General features: G+C 33.3%; 3 protein-coding genes across 7 annotated transcripts in view; 1 reads left to right on the forward strand and 2 right to left on the reverse strand.

The window, feature by feature from the left end:
- Nucleotides 1-14,674, reverse strand: part of LOC108754968 — a 22,404-nt gene extending 7,730 nt beyond the window's left edge. The window contains exons 1-6 of the mRNA XM_018497650.1: nt 14,424-14,674; nt 4,924-5,086; nt 4,565-4,696; nt 3,095-3,379; nt 1,800-2,018; nt 223-633 (exon numbers count right to left, since the gene is read on the reverse strand). Coding sequence (XP_018353152.1) covers nt 223-633; nt 1,800-2,018; nt 3,095-3,379; nt 4,565-4,696; nt 4,924-5,086; nt 14,424-14,558 — 1,345 coding nt within the window. The 5' untranslated portion in view covers nt 14,559-14,674. The remainder of the gene's footprint in view (nt 1-222; nt 634-1,799; nt 2,019-3,094; nt 3,380-4,564; nt 4,697-4,923; nt 5,087-14,423) is intronic.
- Nucleotides 14,675-19,700: 5,026 nt separating this feature from the next.
- Nucleotides 19,701-27,445, reverse strand: LOC108755143 (adenylate kinase isoenzyme 6-like). Of its 4 annotated transcripts, XM_018497988.1 has the most exons (6): nt 27,389-27,428; nt 27,225-27,307; nt 22,246-22,381; nt 22,028-22,179; nt 21,062-21,411; nt 19,701-19,992 (listed from the first exon to the last, which is right to left on the reverse strand). In XM_018497988.1, the coding sequence occupies exons 3-5, from the start codon at nt 22,283-22,285 to the stop codon at nt 21,064-21,066; spliced, it is 540 nt and encodes a 179-aa protein (XP_018353490.1). In that variant the 5' UTR covers nt 22,286-22,381; nt 27,225-27,307; nt 27,389-27,428; the 3' UTR covers nt 19,701-19,992; nt 21,062-21,063. The 4 variants fall into 4 exon arrangements, with proteins under 4 accessions (XP_018353490.1, XP_018353489.1, XP_018353487.1 ...); XM_018497987.1 differs by having other exon boundaries at nt 27,225-27,445; XM_018497985.1 differs by lacking the exon at nt 22,246-22,381 and having other exon boundaries at nt 27,383-27,439.
- On the forward strand, nt 22,564-25,527 carry LOC108755142 (transcription elongation factor S-II-like). 2 transcript variants are annotated; one of them, XM_018497983.1, is made up of 4 exons: nt 22,564-23,169; nt 23,902-24,079; nt 24,180-24,532; nt 25,080-25,527. In XM_018497983.1, the coding sequence occupies exons 1-4, from the start codon at nt 23,101-23,103 to the stop codon at nt 25,413-25,415; spliced, it is 936 nt and encodes a 311-aa protein (XP_018353485.1). In that variant the 5' UTR covers nt 22,564-23,100; the 3' UTR covers nt 25,416-25,527. The 2 variants fall into 2 exon arrangements, with proteins under 2 accessions (XP_018353485.1, XP_018353486.1); XM_018497984.1 differs by having other exon boundaries at nt 23,104-23,180; nt 25,080-25,526.
- Nucleotides 27,446-27,550: the final 105 nt, after the last annotated feature.

Genomic DNA, 27,550 nt, shown 5'->3' on the forward strand with positions numbered 1-27,550 from the left:
GAGAGAGAGAGAGAGAGAGTACCTACATTCCAATAACAGTTATTAAACATAAAGAATTATTGTTAAAAAACTTATTGTTGTGGATATTTAAATAATTAAAATTTCAACTTGAAAAAGTATTCCCAAACTTTTAGCTTGAAATTGTATATTACAAAAAATATTTAAATTTTTATATTGTTTACAAATACTTTAAAAAAATGTGAAAAAGATAGAAATACCAACTTCGCCGATTGTTGCAACCAATCTCATCCTCGCCACGAGGACAATCGCGATTGCCGTCGCATACTCCGGATCTTGATATACAGACATTACTGTCGTTACATCTGAATGCCTGCACCGGGCAACGAAGACCGGTACACTCTTCATCAGAACCGTCTGCGCAATCGGTGCGGCCATCGCAGACGAAGAACCAGCTGATGCAGCTTCCGGATGACCGGCACTGAAACGTGCCCGGCGCACAGCCAGTCCGCCGCGCGTTGCAACTGCTGTTCGTCGAAAAACTGCAATCGCATACGCCGCCGATGCATCGTGACATTTGATCAGCCATACGGCATTCCAAATCGGCAACGCACGGTAGCCCCAAGCTGATTGCCGTCATTATCGTACTCTCATGACGATCTGTCTTTATTGGCGCTGAAAGATAAAAAAGTCAGAATTACGGTATCAAGCAAGAATCAAGATTGTGACACTTTAATCCACTAATTTCGAACGCTTTAAATATGCCTAGTGTGATTTTTTTTTTTTTAATTTTTCGCTCACTGAGAAAAAAGATTTTATTAATTTAACGAGCAATTAGTACCTGCCACAAATAATTTATAGATATAGTGACAACGAATGTCGGTACTGAAAACGAATACAAGATTCCTCTGTTATGAAGACTGATGCTAGTCTGCAATTAGTTATTAGTAATAGAAGCAACCATGTATAATACAATAAAAATTGATTGCCGAAATTATCGAATACTCATCACGTATGTACATCTCAGCCGACGAGATCGGCGCAGTTCTATGAGTGCCAATCAATTAGTTCCACGAAAGACCATGAATCATGGGATGCAAAGTAGCGACCGCCATGAACGTTCGTAAAACAAAGCTCGGTTTTGTACCGTTCTAAAAAAATAATGCAAACGGATCCTCCGGTCACCGTCAAGTTTCTAGAACGATCTAAACCTCCGTAATATAAAATCTAGGGTTTTAGACGAGTCATTGTTGTGTGTGAGAAAATCGTCGCCGCAAGAGGTGTACTTTGCCATTGTACTTTGCGCTCTCGCAAGTAGCACAGCAGCGCTTGTAAAGCGCTAAAAAGTGATTATATACGCTTTTATAGCGCTTTGTTAACACTTTGTAAGCGCTGTGTGCTCTACTTGGGCTGTCGATCTAAACTTACTAAAATTGTTCAAAACTAGTGTTAACAAGTTTTTCTTTTTTGTAATAAATTATAGTGATTGTGCTTCTGTTAAAATTGCTGGACTTATCTTCCTTTTTGTTAAAAATTGTGATCTTTGAAATCTCATTTCTGCCTCCGTTCGAAACAGCTGAATAGATTTTTATTTGTTAATACTGATTATTTGCAAAAAGTATACGAACAACGATTTAGCAAATATATGATTTGTCGTATAAATCGTGTATTTGTTACACAGACGAATAATGAGAAACAATTCATAATAATAACTTATCGATTCGTTTTCCTACCAAATCATTACATTTGTTATCATCTAATAACAAACTCATTTCTCTCAGTGTTTTATCAGTAACAAATATTTTTTTTTTTAATATGAGAACATCGATTTTCTCTCTTACCAAAAGTTGTCGAGGTCGTTGTAACATGAGCGAGTTCGGTAACTTCCGCTTCGATAACGACAGCATCATCATCATCTGGAAGCTCGTTTGGTCCGGGACGATTGTTAAATCCAGGTCTTAAACTCGATGGTCTTGTCACCAAATTTACCGGTATTAATTGATTAGGGGGTTCCGTCGATAGAAGCATCGATGCGTTCTTTAACCAAGATATCTGAACGCCTATCCAAAAAAAAAAGAAGAAAATATTAAAAAAGTTCGCTTATAATCATAGCTAATAATATTCAGCTAATCACATTTATTATTATCTATTACGTATTAAAAAATCTGTGAAAGTGATAATGGAGGGTAATAAGATTTCACATGTGATGATCGCTTGTGATTCAGTATACGTACAGATTTTCTTTTTTTTACGCGTTTGTGAAAAAATGTCGTGTTTTGTTAATGATTGTGCTAATTAAGAGTACGAAATGCCTTATTTCGTTAATCTGTTCGAGGCCGGAATACAAACCGTTCGGTCTCGTGAATTCCCGTTGCATCCGTGTACACACGGAAAAGCAGATTATCGGATAAAAGGCGCGTGAAACTTAGAGAAGCGATGATGCAGCCTGATACAATTCCCGTACAACGTACGCGTCCACGGATTACTCCATGGGAATGTTAAATGACTTATGAAGGAATCAGGTATCACGTGTTAACTCGTTACAAATTCACACATTTAGTGCAGTATAAAGTTTAAAATACAGTTCTAATTATATGATAATCTCAAAGCTCTATATTTTTGTACAAGAAAATACAAGTTTTTTACTACGTTACATATACAATTTTTTTTACTACACATTAAATATATATAATTACTAAAACTGTATAATTAATTTCTGTTTACAATAGAACGACTCCTAGTGAAAAAAAAAAACAAATATGAAATAAATACAATTAGCCAAATATTTCATTACTCAAAAAAGATCTCGAAAGAACTTATTTGTAAAAAATCTATTGATTTTAAGATGGATAACATAAGACGGATTGACAGTGATTAGAATGAAATGAATTGGATGAAAAACATTTTCTCGCACTCTTTATATATGATCATTAATTTTGACATATTAATATTTATTTGATCATGTTTGAAAACATTATTTACGATACAAAAGTAGCATTAACTTTTGCGCATGCATCTTTTATATAGGAGAATTAACACTATTTACAAAATTTTATAACATAACGAACCTAAATAACATTATTTAGATCCGTTATCATATGATATAACCTCAGTTCAGAATTTCAATTAGGCGTACCTGTATCTTGTTCTTCGTCGCTTTTTTGTCCGTCGGTGATTGTTTCCTTATTGCGTTCGATCTCAGTGACGTCCTCTACTATCGACTCCTGAGTGGGAGGCAGATGCTGCGGAAACGGTACAGGTCTCACGAGACTGTCAAGTCGACATACGTCGCCTTCACGACGCATCGGAGCGGTACATTGGCAGCGGCCGAATAAATCCGGAATGAGAAAATCGCAATGAGATTCGGGATCCCAGAGACGGCAATGGGCATGTTCGTAACATACCTCACCGAGTTTAGCCGCTGCAAATTAGAAATTCATTTCTAAATTTAAGAACTTGCGCATATTGTGAGTCAATCTAGTTTGTAAAGATACGTTATTGTTTATAGAAATAAAACTTTTTGCCTATTAACAAATTCGGAGCAAACTATGCCTGTAATTTATTTAATACAATAGCCACCACAATCGGGGACGATGGAGAGTCCATAGGCACACCAAAAGTCTGCTTATAACATTTTTTTGACAATTATTTCAGAATCTTTTCTTTTTAAAGAAGCACATCGATATTAGAAGCGTATTTATACATAATTTATACTTGAATATTTTTGAGAAAATATTATTGCATAATTTCAAATATAAAATTTCTGTCAATTATCGTTTCTTCTATATAAGAAGAATATTATACCGTCGCGAATATTCGCGATGGTATAATATCTTCGATATTATACTTTTACAATGACAATAAATAGCTAAGATCGTTAGTGCAAAAAGTCGTGATGATCCCGGCATTGAAAATAGCGCAGTAAGCGCCTGTCAGCGATCGAAACTCTCGATAAATCAAGAGAAAACGAAAGAGAGTATACGATCATCGGAATGCATTTCCAAGGTATGCTAACTTAATGGGCGTATCGCGTTCGATGAGCCGAGAAGAAGAAGCTTACATAAATTAGAATTTTCTCTGCAGGATACTCTAACTACGTTTTGCTTGGCTATTCATCCTTTCCATCATCGATCTTTCACACATGTATGTTATTCGATGTCGCTAATGATCGCCTTAATGTCACGTGAAGAGCTACCAACGGTAACATCAAGGAACATGAACAGGTTACTTATTTATATATACGGTGCTTATCGATGCATTATCGTATATTAATATACCGATTAAATATAAGCCTGTTCTTTTAACTAAACTTCTTGCACGATTCTAATACTTGTTCTTTTTAGCTGAACTTCTTCATCTTTTCTCTTTTTCTCTCCAACGTGAAGAGCTTACTTCAATTCTGCTTTTTATAACTTGAATTCAGATAGGAATTCCAAGTATTTTAACTCAATACTTATTAGAATTGGATTCAATACTCTAATTATTTAAATAAGATTTCCGTTTTCGTCGACCAGGAGACACAGTAGTGTCCCGGTATTAATGTCAAGTCTTTTACACAAATGATATATGTGTATGTTTTATTAAGGTACAATCAAAATATACTTACGTCCTAGACAAGTATGTCTGCGAAATTGCAAGTGTCCCTCCTCGCATCTGCATACACTCTCGAGACAGCTGCTGTTCGCCACTTTCAAAGAGCATTGTTCCTTCACGAGACAATCGTTACCCAGTAGAGTTGCTGTAACATTACAAATAACAAATCTTACACTATGAAAACGCCTTCTTTTTTAAAGTAACAACAAAATATTTCTAAGCATTTTTTTCTGATATACTCCATATCTATATTCTGGGCAGTCTCCGAAATTTTCATACCGTAAAGTAAACATTTAAAAACAATGATTTCGACTAACAGGATAAAAGAGAACTGTAGTTGGAGGAGATAAAAGAGTACTTGGACGAACTTACATTCGAGACAATGGGTTCCATTGTAGCCGGCGAAGAAAGGCTGACACCGGCAATAACCCAAGTAGCAGTGGCTATTAGCGATGCCGATCTCACACTCCCGATCTTGGTTGCATTCGTCACCGAGCTTCACGCTCGTCGAAGTAGGTGAGGATGAAACCAATCTCTACAAGAAAGTCAAAAATGATAAAGGCTCTTCCTTTTAAAAGATGATATCTGGTCTCTTTTAGACCTCTCTGACCCAGTTTTACGACGAAAGCTAGACTAAACTTGCTACATTTTTTATGCTTATATACCTATGTATTAATTAAATGCCTATTAAAATTCTGGAAGAAAGAAAAAAAGAAGAATTTTTAATATAATAATAAGAACTATAAATTATGAATAATTTAATAATTAATAAATTCAAAATTAAACATTAATATACTTAGAAAAATTCAAAATTTTTAAACAAATTAAATAATATAAAGGATACGAGTCAATGCAGGATATTAAGTGTTAATAAATGAATTACTGAGGATGCCCTAATGAGGGTTGAAACATTTAGCATTGTAATATTGAAATTATTGTAAATAATATTAAAATTCATTTATTAGCACTTAACACCCTGCATTGATTCATAGCTTTTATCATTTAATTTGTAATAAAGTCACTATGTAGACTTTACATTATATTAATAAATTAATATTTTTAATATATGATAAGATTGAGTACGAACGTGGCATAGCCAGAGATCCCGGGTTCGACCCCAGGCAGAACCGAAAAATTTTTCGGAAGCTCGTAAGCTCCTCTCAGCAAGCAATGGCAAACCACCGAGAGTATATCTTTGCCAAGAGAACTTTTCTAAAAAAATTATCGTTCGGAATCGACGTTAAATAGTAGATCTCGTACAATCAGCGTGCGCACCACAGGCATATGAGAGAAGTCACCATGCTCGGTTTCGGGCAATAAGATCTCTGAAGAGAGGTGTGATAAAATCAACAAATAGGTCATTTTAAACCCTACAACTTTTGTATGAAACATTTTTCTTTTAAGGATTAATTTTCAAGATATTAAAAAAAGCCCCGGATTCCTTAAATATTTTGAAAAGTAAGCATTAAAAAAAAAATGTTTCATACAAAAAGGATTTAACAAGAAAAAAAGAATATATTTTATTAAAAAAGACTATATATACAATATATAGTCTTTTTTAATAAAATATCATAATATATTCTTTTTTTCTTATTTCCCTCTTACGATTCTGTTCATAAAAATACAGTAATTCGTCGTCTGCGACCGCGAGGAACACTGAGCATCGGTTAAGTCGGTAGTTTATCTCATTGTCAGTACTCACGGTGGAAGTGGAAATGAAAATAGAATCGCGCGTATACTCGCAGCACATTCGCGACTGCACGCTTTAAGCACCGCAAGGTGACACGGCATCCGTTGCACGCGTATACACCGTTAGCGTACCGTGCGCCTCAAGTTAGATGACGTGCGTAATATTATTCGAAAGAAAATCGGCAAATCTTGCCGACGAATAATGCTTGAACATATAATCGTAAGATTTTATTGCAATTCCCGCCGTGCCTAACGTAACTGTGCCACTACGGATTAACGACCCCAATACACTGATTGCTATATAAAAGAATTGATCATTGCCGCTCTATCTTCCAGATATATGTATATAAAAATAAGGAGTTCTTCAAAAATTCTTTTTAGAAACAATTATGTAAGCATAGTTTTAAGATACAACGAGTTTTTGGAGATACGGGTTTGACCACTTTAACCTTTCTATTCCAAAAACGTACAGCACGTAAGATACCGTAAACCCGAAAACACTTCCAATTTATCGACTGATTATTTATTGTCCATTTATAGGATAATTTTTGCGTTGTATCATGCGCGACGGTTTCAAGCGGTTTTTTCAATTACGTACGCATCTCACGTGTAAGTCGAAGAGACAAAATTGTCGTGCATCCTGAATTGTATATGAGCCGACGTCTTACATTTAACGATAATCCGTAAACGTGTCGCTCGAGCGGAACGACAGATTCATCGAGCGTCATGCGATCGTCTGTTGATGAATAATTAATGAATGTGCTTTCCTGAATGGACGCGGTTATTTCTACGTCGACAACATTCGCCGTCTTCCTGAGAAAAATCGTAATAGAGTCATATCTGCGTCCGTCAAGCATCATGCTTGGTCATTGCAAAGCACGAGAGCTCATTATTTGTCAATCCACACTGCTATCCGTTGCTTTCCCTGCAAAACACGCGATTGCGAGGCGTGTGCATTTCATCTCTTAACAATTAACAACTTACATGTATGGGGGCACACGAATGTAGTCACTTATATGTGGGATCAAAGAAATTAATCCACGCCTTCAAGAGAAAGAGACAGTTAATCGGCCATTGCACGCAACGCCGCGTGTATGTGGAAATACAGAGCACGAGTTTAGCGTGCATAACGCTGCACTCAAGGGTGGCAAGATGAAATTTTATATTCAACGCAACCGCCTCCAGCTAGCTCTTAATTACGCTTAACGAACCGAGCCAATTTAAACGCAGAATAGAGCAACTTACAGTCGTTCCGAGGAGGAGCACGTCGAAGACGATCGCGATCTGTAAGAGTCGGTTCCCACGCGGAAATTCCATTCGCGCTTCAGCTACGACCCCGAAGGATGGCGGAACACATAAACCTTCGAAGAATAATCTAAAAATTGTATTTTAAGAGGAATAATCTAAATAGTTGACACGTACAAAGGATATTTTAAATATATACAATACTTAAAATCAATTGCATTTATTATGTACTGTCGTTAAAAGTTACAGAATTGGGATCTAGATATCATTTTATTCTTGTTCACCTATTGTTTAACAAAGATAACATAATACCTGGGAGACACTTGGGTGAGAATCTGAACATAACCCTGGGAGGAGATCTTTTCTTGTTAAATAAGAAATTTGTGAAATGATGACAATAGCGTAACACATACAAATTTCAAAATAATGAGTGATTTCGAAGTTTAATGGTTTATATTTATGTAAAATTTAAAACAGCTGCAAAGACGATTTTCTTTATTGGGAACTAAAGTTTCAGACTTTTTTTTAGTAACTTGGAATTGTTGTTTAAAGCGATGTCAACGACTAGCAAAATTACGGTTATAATATAATTATTAATTATTACGTAATTTGAATGCAAAAAATCGCTTCATTAATAAAAATATGAAATTTATCATGTTTTAAATTAATTTTGCCTTCAAACATATTAGCTAACACTTTTTTAGATCATGAATCAATTTTTCGGATCGAAATACAATAATTCAACGTAAACGATTACGTAGCGCGACATTCTCTTAATGCAGCATCGTAAATTTTGTCGCAGTTGCAACGAGACTGAACGAGACACGCGATGAAGAGATATGTGCGTCCTGAATGGTAGGATTTACGAGTGCCGTCGTTGTCACGCCAACAATTTCACGGTCGGCAACATACGAAATACGTTTCAAAGCCCGTATACGATAACGTTATTCTGAATAATATAATCACAATGATCGTGATCTTTGCGCGGAATCGGAATCAAACGACTTTGGAAACGCACACTACACACGTGCTCTTGTAATTTATACAGGATGTATCAGTTATCTCCATGTTCGTTTATGGATATTATCAATCTCTCGCTGCAAGAACTAATAAATATTTATTATCTTATCAACAGCTTTTCTTTATTTCAATTAATATTGCCTTGGCCATAAGCATCCTCAATTTATTGTATTTTCTTGGAAAAAATAATAAAATTTACAGAAAAACTAACAAAATATTTAAATTGTTATAAAAGTAAATATTATTTTTCAATAAAACTGTTTTTAATTTATTTTTCATTAGATATATTAGATATGTTAGAATATTTACATCAAATTGTGGAGGTTCTTTCTACTTTTGGCCAAAGTATTTATGCGTAACACACATATTAAAATATCACTAAAAATAAAATAACATAAAAATTTTCTACTACTTTATTGCAACTGAAGTATATTTTGAAATTTAATTTCTAAACGTTAAAGTTTCTCGATTAAGTTTATATAACATTCGAAATTTAAATAACATTCTCAAGATTGACGATCCAAATCGTTTTATTGCGCGGTAACAAGAAATTACAGTTTACGGTACGTATGTAAAATAAAAAATTCGACGGTTCGCGTAAAGATAACACAGCCGGTCTCGCGATACATGTCGCTGCTCTTAGCGCTGCTCTTAGCGCTCCTGAAGATCTTCCAAAAATATTTCTTCTTAAAACGAATAATAGTGTGTACTATTAAGCAACTAACTAGGTGAATTGACTATTGATTTCGGAGATAATTATATGTTCCGGAAACGTCGATTTCCTGGCGTAACGCGCATCTCACGGCATTAGCGTGCTTCTATCAGGTCAAAAAATGCATCGAAAAATCCAATCGTTTCCACGAGAATAATTGTCGGGCGTCGATTACAAGGTATGGCAATGCTATTCGCGCACTGTGATGCATGGAAGCATCAGACCGTCGCAATTATCTCATGGGATACCGGTACCCGGTTTCCAACACGTATGTATTGGTAACTCGAGCGTTTCCTCGGCTATCTATTCTCGCCGTACATGGGAATCGCGTTTCATATGTGCGTACCATAAAATGTACTTGGGATAAAGCAGGGGTGAAGTGGGAAAAAAGTTTACACTTGAGAAAAACTCGTCGGAAAGAAAAGTCGTAAAAATTGAAGATGACTTGCTCGACTCGTGGTACTCTTAATTATCATTACCTGCATCTGCAATTTTCTTGAGGCAAACTTTCCTGTTCTAATCGTTCATATTCTTGTCAATCTTTTTCATATGCAAAAACAAACACATAATTAACAAAAAGAGTATTCCAAATAGTTGGAATACTTTTCTTGTTATTTATAATTACGTGTTTGTTTCTGTGAAAACTGAAATTAATTATAATAAACAACGAATATAAAATCTTAAGAGATGATTACTTTAAGATTTGGTATTTGTTATTTTAATATACAGTTTAACAAATTTACATCTGATTTTTTTTGTTCCAAAAGATATGATAAAAGATAATAATAATTCCTGAATTATAAACAATTAAAATATTGCAGTTCTTTGCAAATTTAATTTTTACAGAGCTAAACAGAATTTATCTTAATATAAAATTTCAATCTCATCGTTAGTGCTATGAAAAAAGACAACTTCTAATCAAATCTTTGCTAAGAAAATATTATAAAAATTTGAAAATAAATTTGATTAGACGCCTCCTACCTACATTTTCTGTATTCATTTTTTAGGATAGCCTATAGAATAACATCGACATCGATGAAACCGCTCACTTTTGAATGTGAAATGAAGTCGCTCACAATAACAGATGCGACAGTAGCAAGAAAGACTCGAAAGGTGAAGGTACCCTGCATAATGCAACGAAAGGAAAGAAACGAGCCGCATATTCAGCCGCATCGTTGCAGACGGGATTGCAACTACCGCTGCGTAGAACTAGGAGGAGGCGGAGAACTCTCCGAGTTCTGTTTGCCTGCAAATTGGCCCTCGTGGTCGTGGTTGATCTATTTTCTCCAGCCCTTCTCCTCTCCCTACCCTTGTCCACGAAAACAATAGATCTGTTCTTGCTAGCATGAGTGGATCTACAGGGAAGCTAATAAAATTCGAGGTCGACTATTGGAAATCGTAGAATAATTTTGTTCAACAACGTTGAGAAGTTGCGCGATATATGGAATAACTGTTTTTAAGATCTTTAATTTTAAATTGTAGAACGTATCTGAAAGTATGCATAAACAATTACAATTTGAAGTAGACCGATACGAATAAATTTAATTAAATGAGAGAAATTCTATGTTTTTCGGTCAAAGACGTTAAAGAGAATATCTTATTAGTGCTTAAATATTTCTGTATGAATTTATAGAATTTCTCTCATTTAATTGGATTTATTCTTATTGATTCTATTGAAAATTATATTTGTTAATACACACGTTTCCTTAAAAAAACGACGTTTCTTTATTAGTTACTGGTTATTGCGACAAACATTTCCGAAATCTCGATAATCGAATGGTGAAGACGTATGCACGGAATACAGGGAGATCAAGGTTCGAATCTGGCTGAGACAATAAATTATTCGCAGATTAAGATGTTCATTAACATCAGATTATTACTAAAGATTAGTATTAGAAAATTATTAAATTATTTGTCAATTTAATAAGTTATATTTCTTTAGTCCTCTTTATGATTTGCATTTCAAGACCAAAAAAGATTGCTCCGTATTCACATTACGATCTTAAAAGATACTTTTAATATTGTCAATAAAAAAATTACATTAAGCTGTCATTGCAAAAATATATGCATTAATTAATTAAGCAATTAATAGCATATCAAAAATCAATTCAGTACCAATCAAAATAAATTCCTATAATGCGTATATTCATTTCTTGTGAAAAAAAAAGGCAATGTAAAAGGTGTCATACCGTAATGTGAGATATACGTAAGAAGAAGTGCACTCAGTCTGCTATTCACAACCATTAAAATGTAAGAGTTTTATTAAAGCAGGTTAAGCATGGGAATAATAATACTACACCTTACTCATACACTTAACACGTAGGTATATGTTTGAAATAAAATATTTATTTCCCGCTAGAAAATGAACTCAAGTGATAAGTCAGATAGAGACTCCATGGCCCGGAATGCATTCCTCTTTAACACGACTCGAATATTCAACGGATGACACGTCGACGACGCGACTCACCGGTTGACGTATCAGAGTCCAACGACCTACGAGGTCATGTAAGAATTATGATTCAACATGCGTATAGACGAACGTAGTCCTACCGGAAGACCGACGGGTTCCTAACTACGGAACTCGTAATAGATAAGCAAGGATTTTTGACAAATTCAACCGCTTAGAAAGCCTCACAATTCACGTCTAGTTGACATTAATATAATTTTAATGTTATAGTTGACATTAATAGAATTTTAATTTATTCAGAATAATCTTGAACTCATTAAAAAATATAGAATTACTGGTACTTAAAAAGGATTTCAACATGTTTATTTGTTACGCAGGGTGTGTATAAATAACAAGATTTTCTACAAGGATTTAACATCCTGCTTACGTGCACTCACATTAATGAATTAGCACAAACATGATAATATCAAGTCGTTTAAGTCTCTTGATCATCATGGGCAAATGAGAAAATTATTACGTCGAGAAGGGAACATCACATCGTATAGTAAACAAATTGAAGGATCGATCATATATGATAATTATGTCCGTAAAAGAAAAACGTGCAAATAATTATTATACTATAACTTACTTTACTAACCGAGAAGCAACTAATCTACAATATTACGTTATAATGATGTCACAAAATGAAGTCAGTAAACGTTATTTAATCTGTCAAACAACCACAGACTTCTGTATATTATACTAGATTGCTAAATTTGTCCCTTTAACTACTGTAAAAAATTTGCCAAAAATGTATGCATGCTCAAAATAAATCTATTCATCCAATCAACAAAAAGATGTATGACATCTTAAACCAATCACAGAGAGGTATACCTACATTTTGAATCAACATTGCAGACCTGGCATCCCTTAGGCCTATTCTTTTTGGCTGGACTTTTGTACCAGTTCATTTTTTTTCTTCTTCTTTTCTCTTGAAGAGAAAAGGAAGAAATTAAGATGAACTAGTGCAAAAGTTTAACTAAAATGAACAGGCCTCTTTTTTGTATGTACACGTGACGATTTGCGTATCTAATTCGCTCTCTAGACTGCTAATCTAATTGGTCTATATTTTAGGATCTAACGGAATATGCCAATCAGACGGAAGAGCTCACTGAGTGCTTATCATTCTAAATGCAAAGTGACTTGTATTTGTACAGAATGCAATACATAAATTTTAAATAAAGACATAAATCATATAAAATAAAGAACAATTGATCAGTCACAAGTCGGCTTAAATTTCTAGAATATCATCGAATAATTTAAAGAAATGTTTCATCATCCATTCTACACATTCAACTTGTCTCCTCCGACTATTTCATATTTCTAAAATTGCAATTAAAAGACTGAAGATTCAACAGAAATTCAAGCTGTAACGAATGTGCCTGACTAATTGAAGACGATTATAAAAGAGGAGTACTTAACTGTGATTCCAAGTAATACACCAGCGCCTACAAAGCGCTAATAAAGCATTTCTATGCGTGTGCTACTTGGGATACAAAAATTGAAAACGAAAGAAAAACGATATTCGGAATATATTAATTGTAAAAATTATAAAAATATTTAGAATAAAAAAATAATCAAAATATTTTTATGAAATGTTTTTAATAATTTATATAATTTTTATCTCAAAACTTATGGATCACATTATATACATTGAAGATATTTAGGAAGTAACACATTGCTCAAAGAAAAAATTTTACTTAGCTTTCGAACAAAATAAAGTTCGCCTTTTTTATAATGTCATAATTTAATCATGACATTTATTTATTCGAACTTTATAACGGAAAACATCATATGCGGAATTACGAAAAGTGAATTCAGATATAAATTTATAAGATAGTACAATTTGCATTGATACGCGATACAGGATGAGTTATTTTAAGTGACGCATTAATTTTTCTCGAAAACCAATATTTATATCGAAAAATAGTTTTGCACAAAAGTTTTATGCATTCAATAGGAAATAAAACTCATGTCAAAATTGGATCTTTAATACTTAAATAATTCGGTGTAAAAATTTATATATTACATATCAAATTTTGTCAAACTACGCGCCGAATTATTGTTCGGACTTGATATCGACAGAACTATCACAAATTAAATTGTCTGGTAATTTAATAAATTGATTGCTGACATTTGATGCTTATAGACATTTTAGAAAGATCTTAACGATGCTGATAAGCATATTAATATCTATAAATAATTTAAAGTTTTATGATTCCAAAGATGACAAAAAATGATGCCATTGGTTTCATTAATATATTATATTATTCGACATATCGATATTGAACATTGCAATTAGCTGCTCTCTACGGTTAAAACATATCCCAAAATAAAGTTTAAAATCTCGTAAACTCTTGGTTTTTTTATCCTTATCTTAATACTTTTATATGTAGAAGAATTAATCTCCAAGAGACACGGCGATTAATCGAACGTCACACGCTAAACTTGTACGTTGCTTATATCTATAACTTACATCTAACAATAAGTAAGTATTACGACAATTCTTGTGCTCAGACCCTAACACATTAGGCTATCTTGATGTCCTGCAGAAGCCACGCAATGTGATTGGGGTGTTACACATAAGATAAAAGATATTGCGTTAAAAATATTGCTGGACGAGAGGTCCTTATGTCAAATAAATCGCCCAAATAAAACGTTTCGATGCTCACTCTCGTTTCCAGCGAGGGGAAGAACAACCTAGCAACCCTAATAAATGCTAAAATCCAGGAGACATTCGTGGAAACAATACGAACTCACCAGGCAATTCATCATCGTGCACAGAATAAGAATCGTCACACGACTTCCGTGCATTATTTCCGCTTTGCTGATCACGTAGCTTCTCCAGATCGAATCGATTCTCCGCTTCACCTGCGGCGTACGCATATATATCATCGATAACGAGCGCGATCGTTAGCTTTGTGCACGGGAGGGTGATTGCGTGACAGCGGTACGAAGAAGATATGAACAAGCGTGCACTAGCGGCAGTCTTCTTCGCGACGTATCGCGTTTACGCGTGCGTGAGGATAACTGAAACGAGACTGAACGAACCCCCGTCGGTCTGACTTTTGGCGCGGGAGCAACAGGAGGAAAAGCAGCCAAGATGGGGCCGCCCGTCCTCCCACCTTCTCTTCGTCAGGGTCTTGGACTCCCAGTCTTCCGAGTTTCCTCCTTCTCCTCGTCTTCTTCTTCTTCTTCTTCTTCTTCGTATCGTTTCTTCACTCAAATGGAAAAGCGAAAACACGGTCCTGACATTTTAAACTAAAATATTTTTTAACCAATTTATACAAACAACTACTTAATAGGAAAGAAAAGCCTTTAACGGTCGAAGCTGGACCTTAAATTCTTAAATAACTCGATACCACATATATCATGAAAATTGCCTACAGAATTGATTTTTTGGACTTTTTAAAACGCAATCCCGACAGAATTATAATAATAAGAATTTGATGTCTCATTGATATCTTGGAGGAAGCTGGGGTGGATCTCGTTTTCGCGTGGAAAGTCGCGCTCCTAAGTAAGGAGGAGAGGAGGTGAGATGGATCTCACTTTGCGTGGAAAGTCATTTGCCCCTATAGGCAGAGAGAGAGGTGAGATAGATCTCGCTTCGCGTGGAAAGGAATAACTTTTTAACGGATAACGAGGATGACTAAACCTGTTGGGTTGTGTTCAGATTTCCATCCGAATACTACCCAGGTGTTTTTTTATCCTTGTTCACCGAATGTGAAACAAAAATAACATGATGCCTGGAACGCACTCGGATGGGAATTTGAATGCGCCCTTGGAGGTCAGTTAGGGTCATGATCTCGACATGTTAAGGTGATTGAAATCGGCGAAATTGTCCATTTTCTAAAGTTTTACTGAAACATTTTTTTAATCATATTTTTTTCGTATGTATTATATAAAATATAATGCTACTATTTATTTAAACAGAAAATTGGATTAATTAATTTTAGAACTTTTTAAGTATACATTTTAATGTTGCTGCAATATTTCAAAAATGGACATTTTATCGTTTTTTGCAATGTTAAAACAACTATTTGCAATTATATTTCTGCAACGTTGCAATCTTGCAAAAAAAGATTTCTACAACATTACTGCAATCTTTCCATGCTGCATGAGCTGATTGAAACCATTAATTTCCCCTACAAAAAAAAAAACAAATTTTCGCATTTTCGTACGGTATTATTTACTACCTGATTCGCGTTTGTCTCACACAATCTTTCTCTTCGATTAATCAATCTTCAGTTTTAGCTCCTCAAACCATAGGATGTATATATTCACATATGTATTACGCACAATGCCATCGAAATCGGGCTAATTCACAGTCAATCGCCGTGATGCATAACGTAGCTTTGACAGACACAGCAGTTTGCGGTATTCTACATGGCTGTAAACACCGTTATGATTTCTAACAAATGTTATTCTTCGGTGGCCGGCTGGCCAGTGGGGTCGGTCGGTGCGAAGATTCTGAATTATTCTGACATGTTTGCAATCGGATAACTTTGTGGGATTGCGAGATACGCACTCTTAACGCGAATCATTAACACGTATGATATGTTGCATTATGATATGATACGGTGCACGCGTTTTACAGTATAGCGGCTGACCTGCTTTCAATAAGCGCTAATGAGAAATATTTTTCTTCGCTTATGATTTTAATGCGCTGTACCGTTTACTCTATCACTCTTTGATTTCTGCATTTTTCTTTTTTGCTTACGTGTATATTATATATACTAATATCTCATGTGTGTGCCTTCATCGTGTCATTTCTCACATAAAATAAGTAATATTACAGACATATTTTAATATATCAAAAATATTACAAAAAAATATTACAAAAGATTACTGATATACTATATCTTGATAAATAGATAACAGATTATTACATCTTGATAAATAATATTGAAATATTAGAATAATATTGTTGTAATGTAATGTCCTAAGTAGTAGGGTGACATTAATTAAATAACGTTTTTATGACGTCTTATTGACGTCTTAGAGACGTCATAAAGAAGGTATTAAGATTTCATAAAATTATAAGTATACATATATTATATATAGAATTAAGGCAGCTATACGAGTAGTTTATGGAATCATTTTAAAATCAAAATAATTATTTGCTCTTAATATAAAATAAATGTATATTAGGACTTTATATAATGTATACATTCATACGTATGTCAGGGTGTCTCGTAAGTTTTTGCCAACCGCTTTTGTATAGAGTCGAAAAATCCTTTACCATTTTACAATTTTCGCAATAGTTAATAAAATATTAATTACTAAAAATTGCCGAATATTGATCTTGAATAATTTTTTTATTCAAATATTGTACTATCAACTTTACAGAAAAACTGCAAGAGACAAAAATCATTTATTTTCTTCTACAATGAAATATTATGATACCATAGATAATAGATTAAAGAAACTAAAACATAATCTAGATAATAGAATGTTTTTTTTTAATTCAATAGAGGATATCATAACCAATCTATGAATGATTTATCTGTCAAATTGTTGCACTTGAGAAAAAACTTATCAACGGATAAGAATCCTTAATGATTAAGCTTAACTTATGCTATCTCGGCAAATTCGTAAGGTTTTGTCCTTTTAATCCTGCGTAAATCATGAAGTAGAAAGTACTGATTCAATTTCAATGTTTTCGTGTTCTATAAGACGCTGATTATGCTTAGTAGCATTTTTTTTATTTTATCTACAACAATGTGTAGATCACGATGTAGAATATGGTTTCGTATGTATCATGGTGCATTAACTATTCCACGAAGTACTTTAGTCTGAAAAGTTTGTATTATTTTTATATTAGACATTTTTTGTACAGCCCCATAATTGGATGCATCGAAACAGGTTTAAGTATCTGGTGATAAATTAGTAATTTGTTCTGTGTTAACAATTCAGAATTCCGACCGATAAGCCAATACATTTTTCGGTATTTAATATTGAGTTCTTCTTTTTTCTTCTTTTTCACATGTTCTTTCCATTTTAACTTTGCGTCCAAGATCATGCCTAGATACTTAGCCGCGTTAGCGTATGATACAATTTTGTTAGAATTGGCCTAATTTCATTTTTCTGTATGTAAAGTTGATGTGATTAGATTTTTGCTCATTTAACTTAATGTGCCAGTGTTTAGTTCAATCATTTATTTCATTCAATGCTTATTGAAGTTTGCCTATCGCGTTATTTATATTATCATCAACTGCCAATACTACGGTATCATCGGCAAATGTGGCCAACAGTGTTTGTTCTGTTACGAGGAATATTACTGATGTATTGTACAATAAGTAAAGCATAAGGCCAAGGACACTTCTCTGTGGCACTCTCGCTGCAATTTGTTTTAGATCCGAGTACTCTTTACCATGGCGTATTTTGAAACATTTTCCTTTGATATGACTTAAGTATCTCAAATTATTGTCTTGGCAAATCCTTATGCAGTTTAAATTTTAAGCCCTCATGCCATACTTTGTCAAAGGCTTGTGCGACATCGAGAAAGCTGCTGCACAGATTTTCTTCTTTTCCAATGCTTTTTCTACGTTTGTAATGCGGTACACTTATTCTATTGTAGTATGTTTGCTTCTGAACCCGAATTGGTGATGCGGAGTTAGCTGTCTTTCTCGTATTAATGGTATAAGAACACTTTTTAAGAACAGTTTCTCGAGAATCTTAGATAAGATGAGTAATAATGATATCTCTATAGATATATAAATGTAATTTTATTTGGCGGTTTCCCTGGTTTCGGGATTACAATTACCTCAATTATTTTTCAGTGTCGACAAACATATTTTTGCATAAAACATGCATTTATGATTATACTGTACATTGCAGCTTGCGTATTGCTAAATCGGAAAGTCTTTTATAATCTGTCCTGTAATGAGGTCATACCCTGGTGCTTTTTTTTGTACTGAGATTACAATTAATTAAATTTTTAAGTTCTTTTAGAATAACAAGGGGAATTTCTTCTTTGTCTCCTTTATTAACAAATTTTAAATTTTCCTTATTACTGATCCCTGGGAATGGTGTGAAGACATTTGCCAGATGTTCCGCAAAAAGATCAGCTTTTTGCTTTAAATTTCTCGCCCATTTGCCATTTACATGTTTCAGCGGATTATGAATCCTTGTTTTTTTAAGCCTCCTGGTTGCTTTCCATAGTGAATATTCTGTACTTTTTTCTACTGTCAAGTTACTAAGGTATTTGTTTATTGATTCATTTTTTAAATCCTATATCTGTCTCTTCAGAAAATTACTCAGTCGTTTAACTTATTCTTTTCATCTGGATGTCTGGATTGTTGCCATCTTCTGCGTGCTCATCTTTTTGCTATGATCAGTTCTTCTATTAGATATAGTAGAATAAATATATCATTTACTTAGTTGATTTATATAAATATATTGTGTTTACAGATACTCTTTTTTTACATAAAATTTTTTATTAATTTCTTTGTTAGCTGTATAAAATGTGAAAAGATGTTCTGCTATTGTATTATATGTATACTATACTTATATGTCTGTATGTACATGTGTGCATGCATGTATGTATAATATATACAGAGATGTATCCAAGGTATGGCAGGCATGGCACGAGTCCTGGACGTCACTTGAAGGAAGATGTCAAATCGCGCAAAGTAGTTTTTATTAACTCAGTACGATCCAATATATTTCCTCAAACATGGTATACATCATGAATCAAAATATCTGACAATCGAATTTTATATCTAAATTTTTGTGAAAAATATTGTTTTCTTCATTAAAATAATAAATATTTTATTTATACAATTTTTTTTATTCACTAAAAGACAATTATAATTACACTCTACATAATTTGAAATTTTTTATTAAAATATTTATTTCAAAATGTTAATGTCACAAAAATTATAAATTATAAATATAAAATCTTCATGACAATTTAATTGATAAGAGCCAAGTTTATTTGTTTTGCAATGTAAAAGACAAGTTAAAGTTTAATAATTATTTAAGTCAATTATTTTGTTTAAAATAAATATTTTTCTGTGCAAATCTTTGTGTGCAAATTTTCTCGTAAAATTACCTTCCATCTTTTCATACTACTTTTTTTCTTAATAACAATAAACTTTTGTCTGAAAGAATTAACTTTGAACAGATCATATGAGCAATTTGCAACAATAAAAGCAAGGAAGGTGCAGTTACAATTTTTAGTCATAATGTGAGTAAATATAATGTAATTCAAATAAATAAAAAATAAATGTACTTGACTTTGTGAGTCGATCATACACCGACGACGAGATACTTTTAAAGACCGACATCCTTACGAGAGTTCGCGTTCTGGTAAATATTGAAGTAACTGAAAAAGAAAAACTGATAATATTGTACTAATTTTATAATTTATTAATTAAATAGACGTATTTATGCATTTAGAACTCAATAATACTCGATTTCTTTTTAAAATTGTGATTTCAGTGTATCGTCAAAGTTTATCAACAGAGATGATAGCTGCAGAGAAAAAATTGTAATTTTTCTGCAATATATAGGATATTATAGCTTTACAAGTACGCATATTTATTTATGGAATAAAAAATCATGAATTTAATAATGTATGAGCCAAATATTTGTGTTAATAATAGCAAATTTATATCAATTGTCGATAATAGTTAGCGTTCTTCAATTACCTCCGGGGCCCTTTTCAATTACCCTTGGAGCCCTTTTATATATCCGAAAATTTGAGTCTTTAAAGAAATCGAATCATCCTACTTTACCATCATTTCTACATGGTAAAAAATCATGGTAAATCGATTTGGATTTACGGATTGCAAAATTGTTATTTTATAAATTAAAATACGCACAAACAGGACTTCTCAGTTGCATATCAGCTGAATATCATGAGAAAATAAAAAAAAAGTTAAAAAATTCACTAACTTTTAGCCATATGCAGTAATAAGGAGATTAAACTCGAAATCTGAAAGTGGGGTTGAACCACGGTGTAGGAAAACCCATAGAAAATCCGACAGATGTGATTTTAGTGCCATCACGCCTTGCGAGAAAAATTAGAAGTATTGACTGTCATGTGGTCACAGGTTACATGTATGTACATATGTAGTAGTAGATACACTAAAATCACTGCCGAATTTTTCATGGGTTTTCCTATACCGTTTCAAGCCCACTTTTTTCGAAACCAACCGCTTGAGTTTGATCTTCTTATTAGATCTTCTTCTCCGTGTTTTTGGCTCGTACAGCTATCACCTCGCATATATATTTGATATAAGACTTAAAGTTCATATAACCTAACCTAACCTAAACTTAATATTTAATATTTTATTTATTGTTAATCAGTCCTTTATTTTGATTAATAATGAGAAAATAAAAGTCTACAATAAGAAATACATATATAAATAAATTAATACATATTTTCTCACTTTTATATATTATCTTTTTTCCATTCCTCTATCCATTCAAGTATTCTATCTACATTAATTGGCATGTCTTCTGGAACATTGTTCGTTAGTTCATGCACTATTTCTGAGTCAAACGAGTCTTGTGTTTCTTGGATAACAATTATAAAAAATTCAGCTCCTACATTGCTATTTGGTTTGTTCTTGGCCTTTTTTTCTGTCTTCTGTCTTTTATGTAGACGGTCGTCTAAAATAGTATCGTTTGCTCTAAGCACAAACACAGCATCAAACCAATTTGGAGGAAACAAGTCGGCCCTCTGATAGTCCACGATTTGTCCTCCTTCTTTCATCCAATTCTCCATAAGTTTCACTAACTAGAAAGAAAGATATTGCAAACAAAAATTTGTATGTTTAAATGTGATCTAGACGACATAATCTACAGAAAATATTTCATAATTTTAATTCAATCAAACTTGTTGGCCAATTTTAAACAATTTTACATTGTATGGATCATCAATAATCCACAATGATTTTATTTGTCCATTATATTTATTAAATAACATATTTTATGATTTAAAAAACTACAAAAATTGTAATTATTAAGAATAAAGCTAATGTTCGTATTATACTAACAACAGACAATTGTATTATGTTTTTATTGACCTTTCTCCGATCAGTAAACATACAGGTCGTGCTCCAATATGCACTATCAGTACTGAAAAATCTACAGTTCACGTTACGTATACTATAGATTTTCAGTATTAACAGTGTATATTGGAACACGACCCGTATGTTTACTGATCGGAGGAAGGTCGATAGAAGTCGGTATAATTTTGAAACAGAATTAATCAGGCATGGAAAAATGTCATTGTTGAATTTGGAGAATCTGTTATGAAAGTAATTAACTCGATTGTAGTTGGATGGTTCTTGTATTCTGACCTAGTTCAAATCTATGGTGGAAACTGGGCCTATGGCTATAAGAATAATTACCATGTTCCCGTCTAATATGCTGCATTGTAACTCTTCGACATACTCGCTCACACATCCAGTATCAATAGCTACTTTACTGACGTCGATCCAGTTTAATTCAGTATCTTCCTCCAACAAATTCGCCAACGTGCTCTTGCCTATGCCAGGTGGGCCTAAAAAACATTGACAACAATTATTAAGGGTATTTGGAATTTATACTGAATAACGCTATCACATACCACATATTAAAATGTTAGGTAAGCTCCTACGCGTGTTCATCTTGTAGAAATACAAATGTAACAACAATCAGAATGATGCTAATTTTTTTCTTTCTTTATTAATGGCCCTGCCGAATTGACCGTTGTTGACTGTGTCCTAATAACAGCGATGAAAGATATAAGAAATAACACGAGATTTGTTTGGCACGAATTTTGTACTCGCTCAATATATTCAAATCGCATGATTTGTTGCGTCACATGCTCCAACATGCTCCTACTTTTTCCAGCTCCTTTTTCCGCTGTTGTTAGTATATTCTTCTAGATCTAGAATTCTGATTGGATGAGCTAAAAGAATGTACCAATAACAACGAGCGCTCACTCAACTGTTGAGTCCGCTGGACCCAGCCATTGGGTGCATCTAGAAGCGATGACCGCTCACTGAGCGCTCAGTAAGCTCTTGCATCTGATTGGTATATTCCGTTAGTACTAAAAATATAGACCAAACAGGTCACAAAAGCTCACTGAGCGCTCAGTGAACGATCGTGTTTCTGGATACACTTATTGTAGATCCGGGCTTACATAATCGATATTCAGTTCTATAAAAAACGCTGCAGTATACGCTTTTTACACTAGTTCAGAAAGTTCAGTTCAGCGATAACGAACAAACCTCGCAAAACAGTTGGAAAGCTGTTTTGTCTGCTGAACGCAGCCATAGCTTCGGGCGCGGGGCGCCTCATGTCGCGGGTTAACAACAATCGGCGAGACGCGGTTAGACACGGCCGTGAGAGTGAACGTCAATAAAATTACGTTTGGCATTCACGCTTTTACTGTTTATAACCGTCTTCGTGCAGTACATCGTGTGTTTAATCCCCGACGATGAGCGCCGAGGAAGAAGTGCTGCGTATCCAGAAAAAGCTCAACAAAATGTCGAGTGGTGACGGGACGGTGAGTAATAAGTGAGTAAAATAAAGATCGCTGTATACTGGTCGAGATGCGCGCGCGCGTTAAGAGAAGTCTTTTAACGCTAGGAGAGCGCGCTTCATCTTTCAGTGATTCCGAGCATACGATTTCCAAATGCACAAAAAGCCGCGAACATTCATGAACTTCTTGCACGGTTTATCTTTTCTCTCCAACGAGGAGAGAAAAGGAAGAAAGATAAACCGTGCAAGAACTTTAGCTAAAAAGAACAGACCTATAATTGCTAAGATATCATGGAAGCTTCGCTTGTTTATCCATGGAACACTGTTGCATGGCATTCTATATATTATTTCAATTAAAAATAAAGTCTTAAAAGGCTTTAATTTGATTCTTACATTGTGTAATTTTCATTATCTTTTAATGTTTACTTTTATTGCAAAATAATTTTTATGAATGTATTTTTGTTATAATTAGACTAAATTGTTAAAAAGTATAATCTTGTTATATGATTATTTTCGTTTTCCATGATTATTTATGAAAAAAAATGTCAATTCATATCAATGTTGATGTCAGTATTAAAGTTATATTAAACAAAAATTATTTTACAATAGCTATAATAGGCCTATTCTTTGTCATTGTACTTGATGGCACTAAAATATTCTATCTTGCTTTTGTCAAACTTTAAATGTATATCTATTTTATTTTATTTACAAGTGTATACTAGTTATAAAAAACAAATCCAACATTTCGGTCAATCAGGGTCAAGAACAGGCTTTGGAATTACTTAAGATACTTCAAAAATTACCTGTTGACTTGGAGCTTTTGACTAAGACACGCATTGGAATGACTGTGAATGCCTTGAGAAAATCAAGTAGGGATGAGGAAGTTATTTCTTTATCAAAGACTCTTATTAAGAATTGGAAAAAGTTTCTATCAGGTATGTATATAATGATACTAAATATAATTAATTTTCATGTAGATATCATTAATAATTTTATATGCACAATTTAATTCTATTGTAATTTATTTGGTATTAGGATCGAATAAAGAGAAAGATTCAACATCGTCAAGTAGTTCAAAAAAGAAGGATGAGAAGCCAGATAAAGCAAAGGAAGAGAGCGATCACAAAAAAGAAAAAGATATTATGGATGTCGATGTAAAAGTGAAGGAAGAAAAACCTTTCAAAGACATTCAAAGGAAACAGTCGTCTTTTCCTCCTCCTACCACAACAGATGCAGTTAGATTAAAATGCAGAGAACTACTAGCGTCAGCTTTACATGTTGATGGAAAAGTTATCGATGGTTGTGCCAGTCCAGAAGAGTTAGCAGAAGAATTGGAAGAAGCAATCTATGCAGAATTTAAAAATACTGATAACAGATACAAAAATAGGGTAATTAAACATATTATTTTATTTTATATAGAAAAACTTTTTCTGCCTGAGTAGTCTAAATGTTTAAGACGCTTGCGCGGAATACTAGAGATCAGGGTTTGATCTACATTTCATTTTGAAGGGAAAAGATAGGATTTTTATGAAAAAAATGTTGCTTTGGTCAAATATTAATTTTAAATATTTTTAGAGTTAAAGACTTTCTTTGCCTTCTTATTGTGTGTTTACATGTATGATCCTAGAAACTCTTTGTTTAAAACTTTTTTCTTATGTACACTGCTGCCCAATTAAATTGCAGCAATGGAAAAAACTCGTATTGAACTGAAATTTATAAAATGGATAGTGGAATATAAAAATGAGCTGTACTTATAAGAAACATACGTTATACTTCTAAATTCCATATATCCCATACATTATAAACAATGTTTCATATAAATATCATTTTAATATCGTGTATTTTTGATATTGCAATTTAATAGCTGCCAGTATATAATGTAAATTTATGTCAAATTGCATTAATATATTTATAATTTTATATATTTGAATACAGGTTCGCAGCAGAGTTGCCAATTTGCGCGATGTAAAGAATCCTAATCTCCGGACGAACTTTTTGGTAGGTGCGATCACGCCCGCTAGGTTAGCGGTAATGACGGCAGAAGAAATGGCAAGTGACGAGATTAAACAACTACGTGAGCAATTCAAGAAAGAGGCCATCAATGACGCACAACTTGCCACTGTGCAGGGAACCAAGACCGATTTGCTCAAATGTGGTAAATGCAAGAAGCGCAACTGCACGTACAATCAGGTGCAAACGCGTTCTGCCGACGAACCGATGACTACTTTCGTGTTGTGTAATGAGTGTGGAAATCGATGGAAGTTCTGTTAAGCTATTGTTTCTTGATCTATATTGTCGTGACAAAATGTATATTTTAATCAGCTTGAAATTCACTATTTATAAGTTGAATTAAACATCATGATATATATTGCGATTTTTTATTGTCGCATTATAAAAAAGGGAATTTTTTTCTCTTCAATTAACTGAATATAATTTTCGTATCTTTCAAATATCGTTAACTTTTTTTATCAAAAAATCATGAAATTACTCGCAACTTAATAATAATCTATAAAGATTTTATGATGTATCTGTTGTAAATTGCACACAAATTTTCTAGATTTTTTTTTTATTGGAAACAATCAAATTTTCTTTTGGTCAATATATATATATATAAAACTAAATTACGCAGACTGTAAACAGCAGAGTATATACATTGTACATTGATTCATAAAGCATAGTGACATTCTCGAAGAATATGTTCCATAGCGTTGTATTTATTGAAACTGCTCAATTAGATCAGAGCTTTGTGAAAATCTGAATGCTTCCCTAAAGTGGGAATATCTAATACAGGGTATCTCATAGGCATTGTTAAAACGAATCAGCTGTATTCATTTTTAAACGAATTAATTGTATTCATTTTTTAACACAGGACATTTGAATTAAGGAATAGGAAAAATAAAATATTTTTTAATACAGGACATTTGACAGTTTCATTTATATAGAAAGTAAAGACAATCGGAAACATTTGTATCATTTGTGTCAAATGTTTATACGAATACTGAATTTTGTCGCTCTTAATGATATATAATAGTATGTATTTCAGAAATTTAAAAACTAACATCTCTTTTGGCAAAAAAAAAATATTTTTAAATTCCTGAAATATATATTATTAAGAATTTAGCATTTCGAAAATAAGATTGACGATATATTTGATGTTTTTCAATTAAATAATGCAAATTTTTTCCGCTCGTCTTTACTTCCTATGTAAATGAAACAGATAAATGTCCTCTAATAAAAAGAAAGTATTTTCTTTTTCTTATTCCCTATATGCATTTAAAAATGATAGCTGATTAGTTTTAATGACTTCCCATGGAATACACTGTACATATATATCTTTTAAGATACAGACATAAACAATTTTACTTGATGCGCTTTTATTCTAACTGCGGTTACTATCATGCTAAGCGATTTTGACTGTAATCTATCATCATTGTAAGTTTTCAATTATTCGCATAATAGTATGATATAAGTAGATTATTTTGTCACTGTGCTGAAAAATTCGAATGTCTATAAGCGCTATAATAAATTGTCTCTACAAGTCTCTATATAAGAAATATACAGATACAATACTATCATTTGATTTTTTTAAAATTACCTTTCTATATAATTCAATAATTACTGTAAGCATATTTGTGAACTTAAGGGGATGATTCTAAAATAAATTTCAATGAGATCTTTGTTTTACCAATAAAATGCGAAACATTAACATACGTATCTTTATATATTATTACGTCAATGGTTGCGTTCAATAGAGTAGACTTGAGTGCCTGAGTGAGTTCCTTGTGGTTCTTTTGCTTTAAAAGAAAGTCTTGCTTAAAGTCAAAGTAACGTTGATGCAACCGAACTTAAAGTAGGTACATTCGGGGAAATGCTATTTGTGTCATTCTATTCTTGTTTTAATAATAATAAATAATGAAATTAGAATGACACACAAATAGCTTACTTGACGCATTTCTGCATGAAACAAAAGAATTTGGCACTTGCCCTGTTTTGCTCCGAGAACCGAGATGTTAACCAATCGGAAGATTTTTCTATTGTGTTTTGTAGGGAAAACTGAATAACTCCGATCAGAATTCATACCGACATGTTCCATAACAGGTATTCCGGTATTCCATTCCCGTGGATGCGCAGTCGTTCTTGGACCCAAAAAAGTAGATTTGTACCTAGGTCATATTCGTATATTACTACCAGTTGACCAGTTGACTGCCAGTACTGAAAATAGTTTCTATTACATATACATGTACTATACTGTATTGACAATCGGCAGAAATATACGAAAATGGCCCTTCTTAACATCCACTTCTGCAAAGAGTGGTGCACAAGACATTTTGCGGTACAAGCAAAAAAAAGGCCGTCTCTCTCTCTCACTCATACACGTCCTCTTTCTCTCTCAGATTTTTTCGCTA

The sequence above is a fragment of the Trachymyrmex septentrionalis genome, unplaced genomic scaffold (assembly GCF_001594115.1).
Source record: "Trachymyrmex septentrionalis isolate Tsep2-gDNA-1 unplaced genomic scaffold, Tsep1.0 scaffold83, whole genome shotgun sequence".
Lineage (NCBI taxonomy): Eukaryota > Metazoa > Arthropoda > Insecta > Hymenoptera > Formicidae > Trachymyrmex > Trachymyrmex septentrionalis.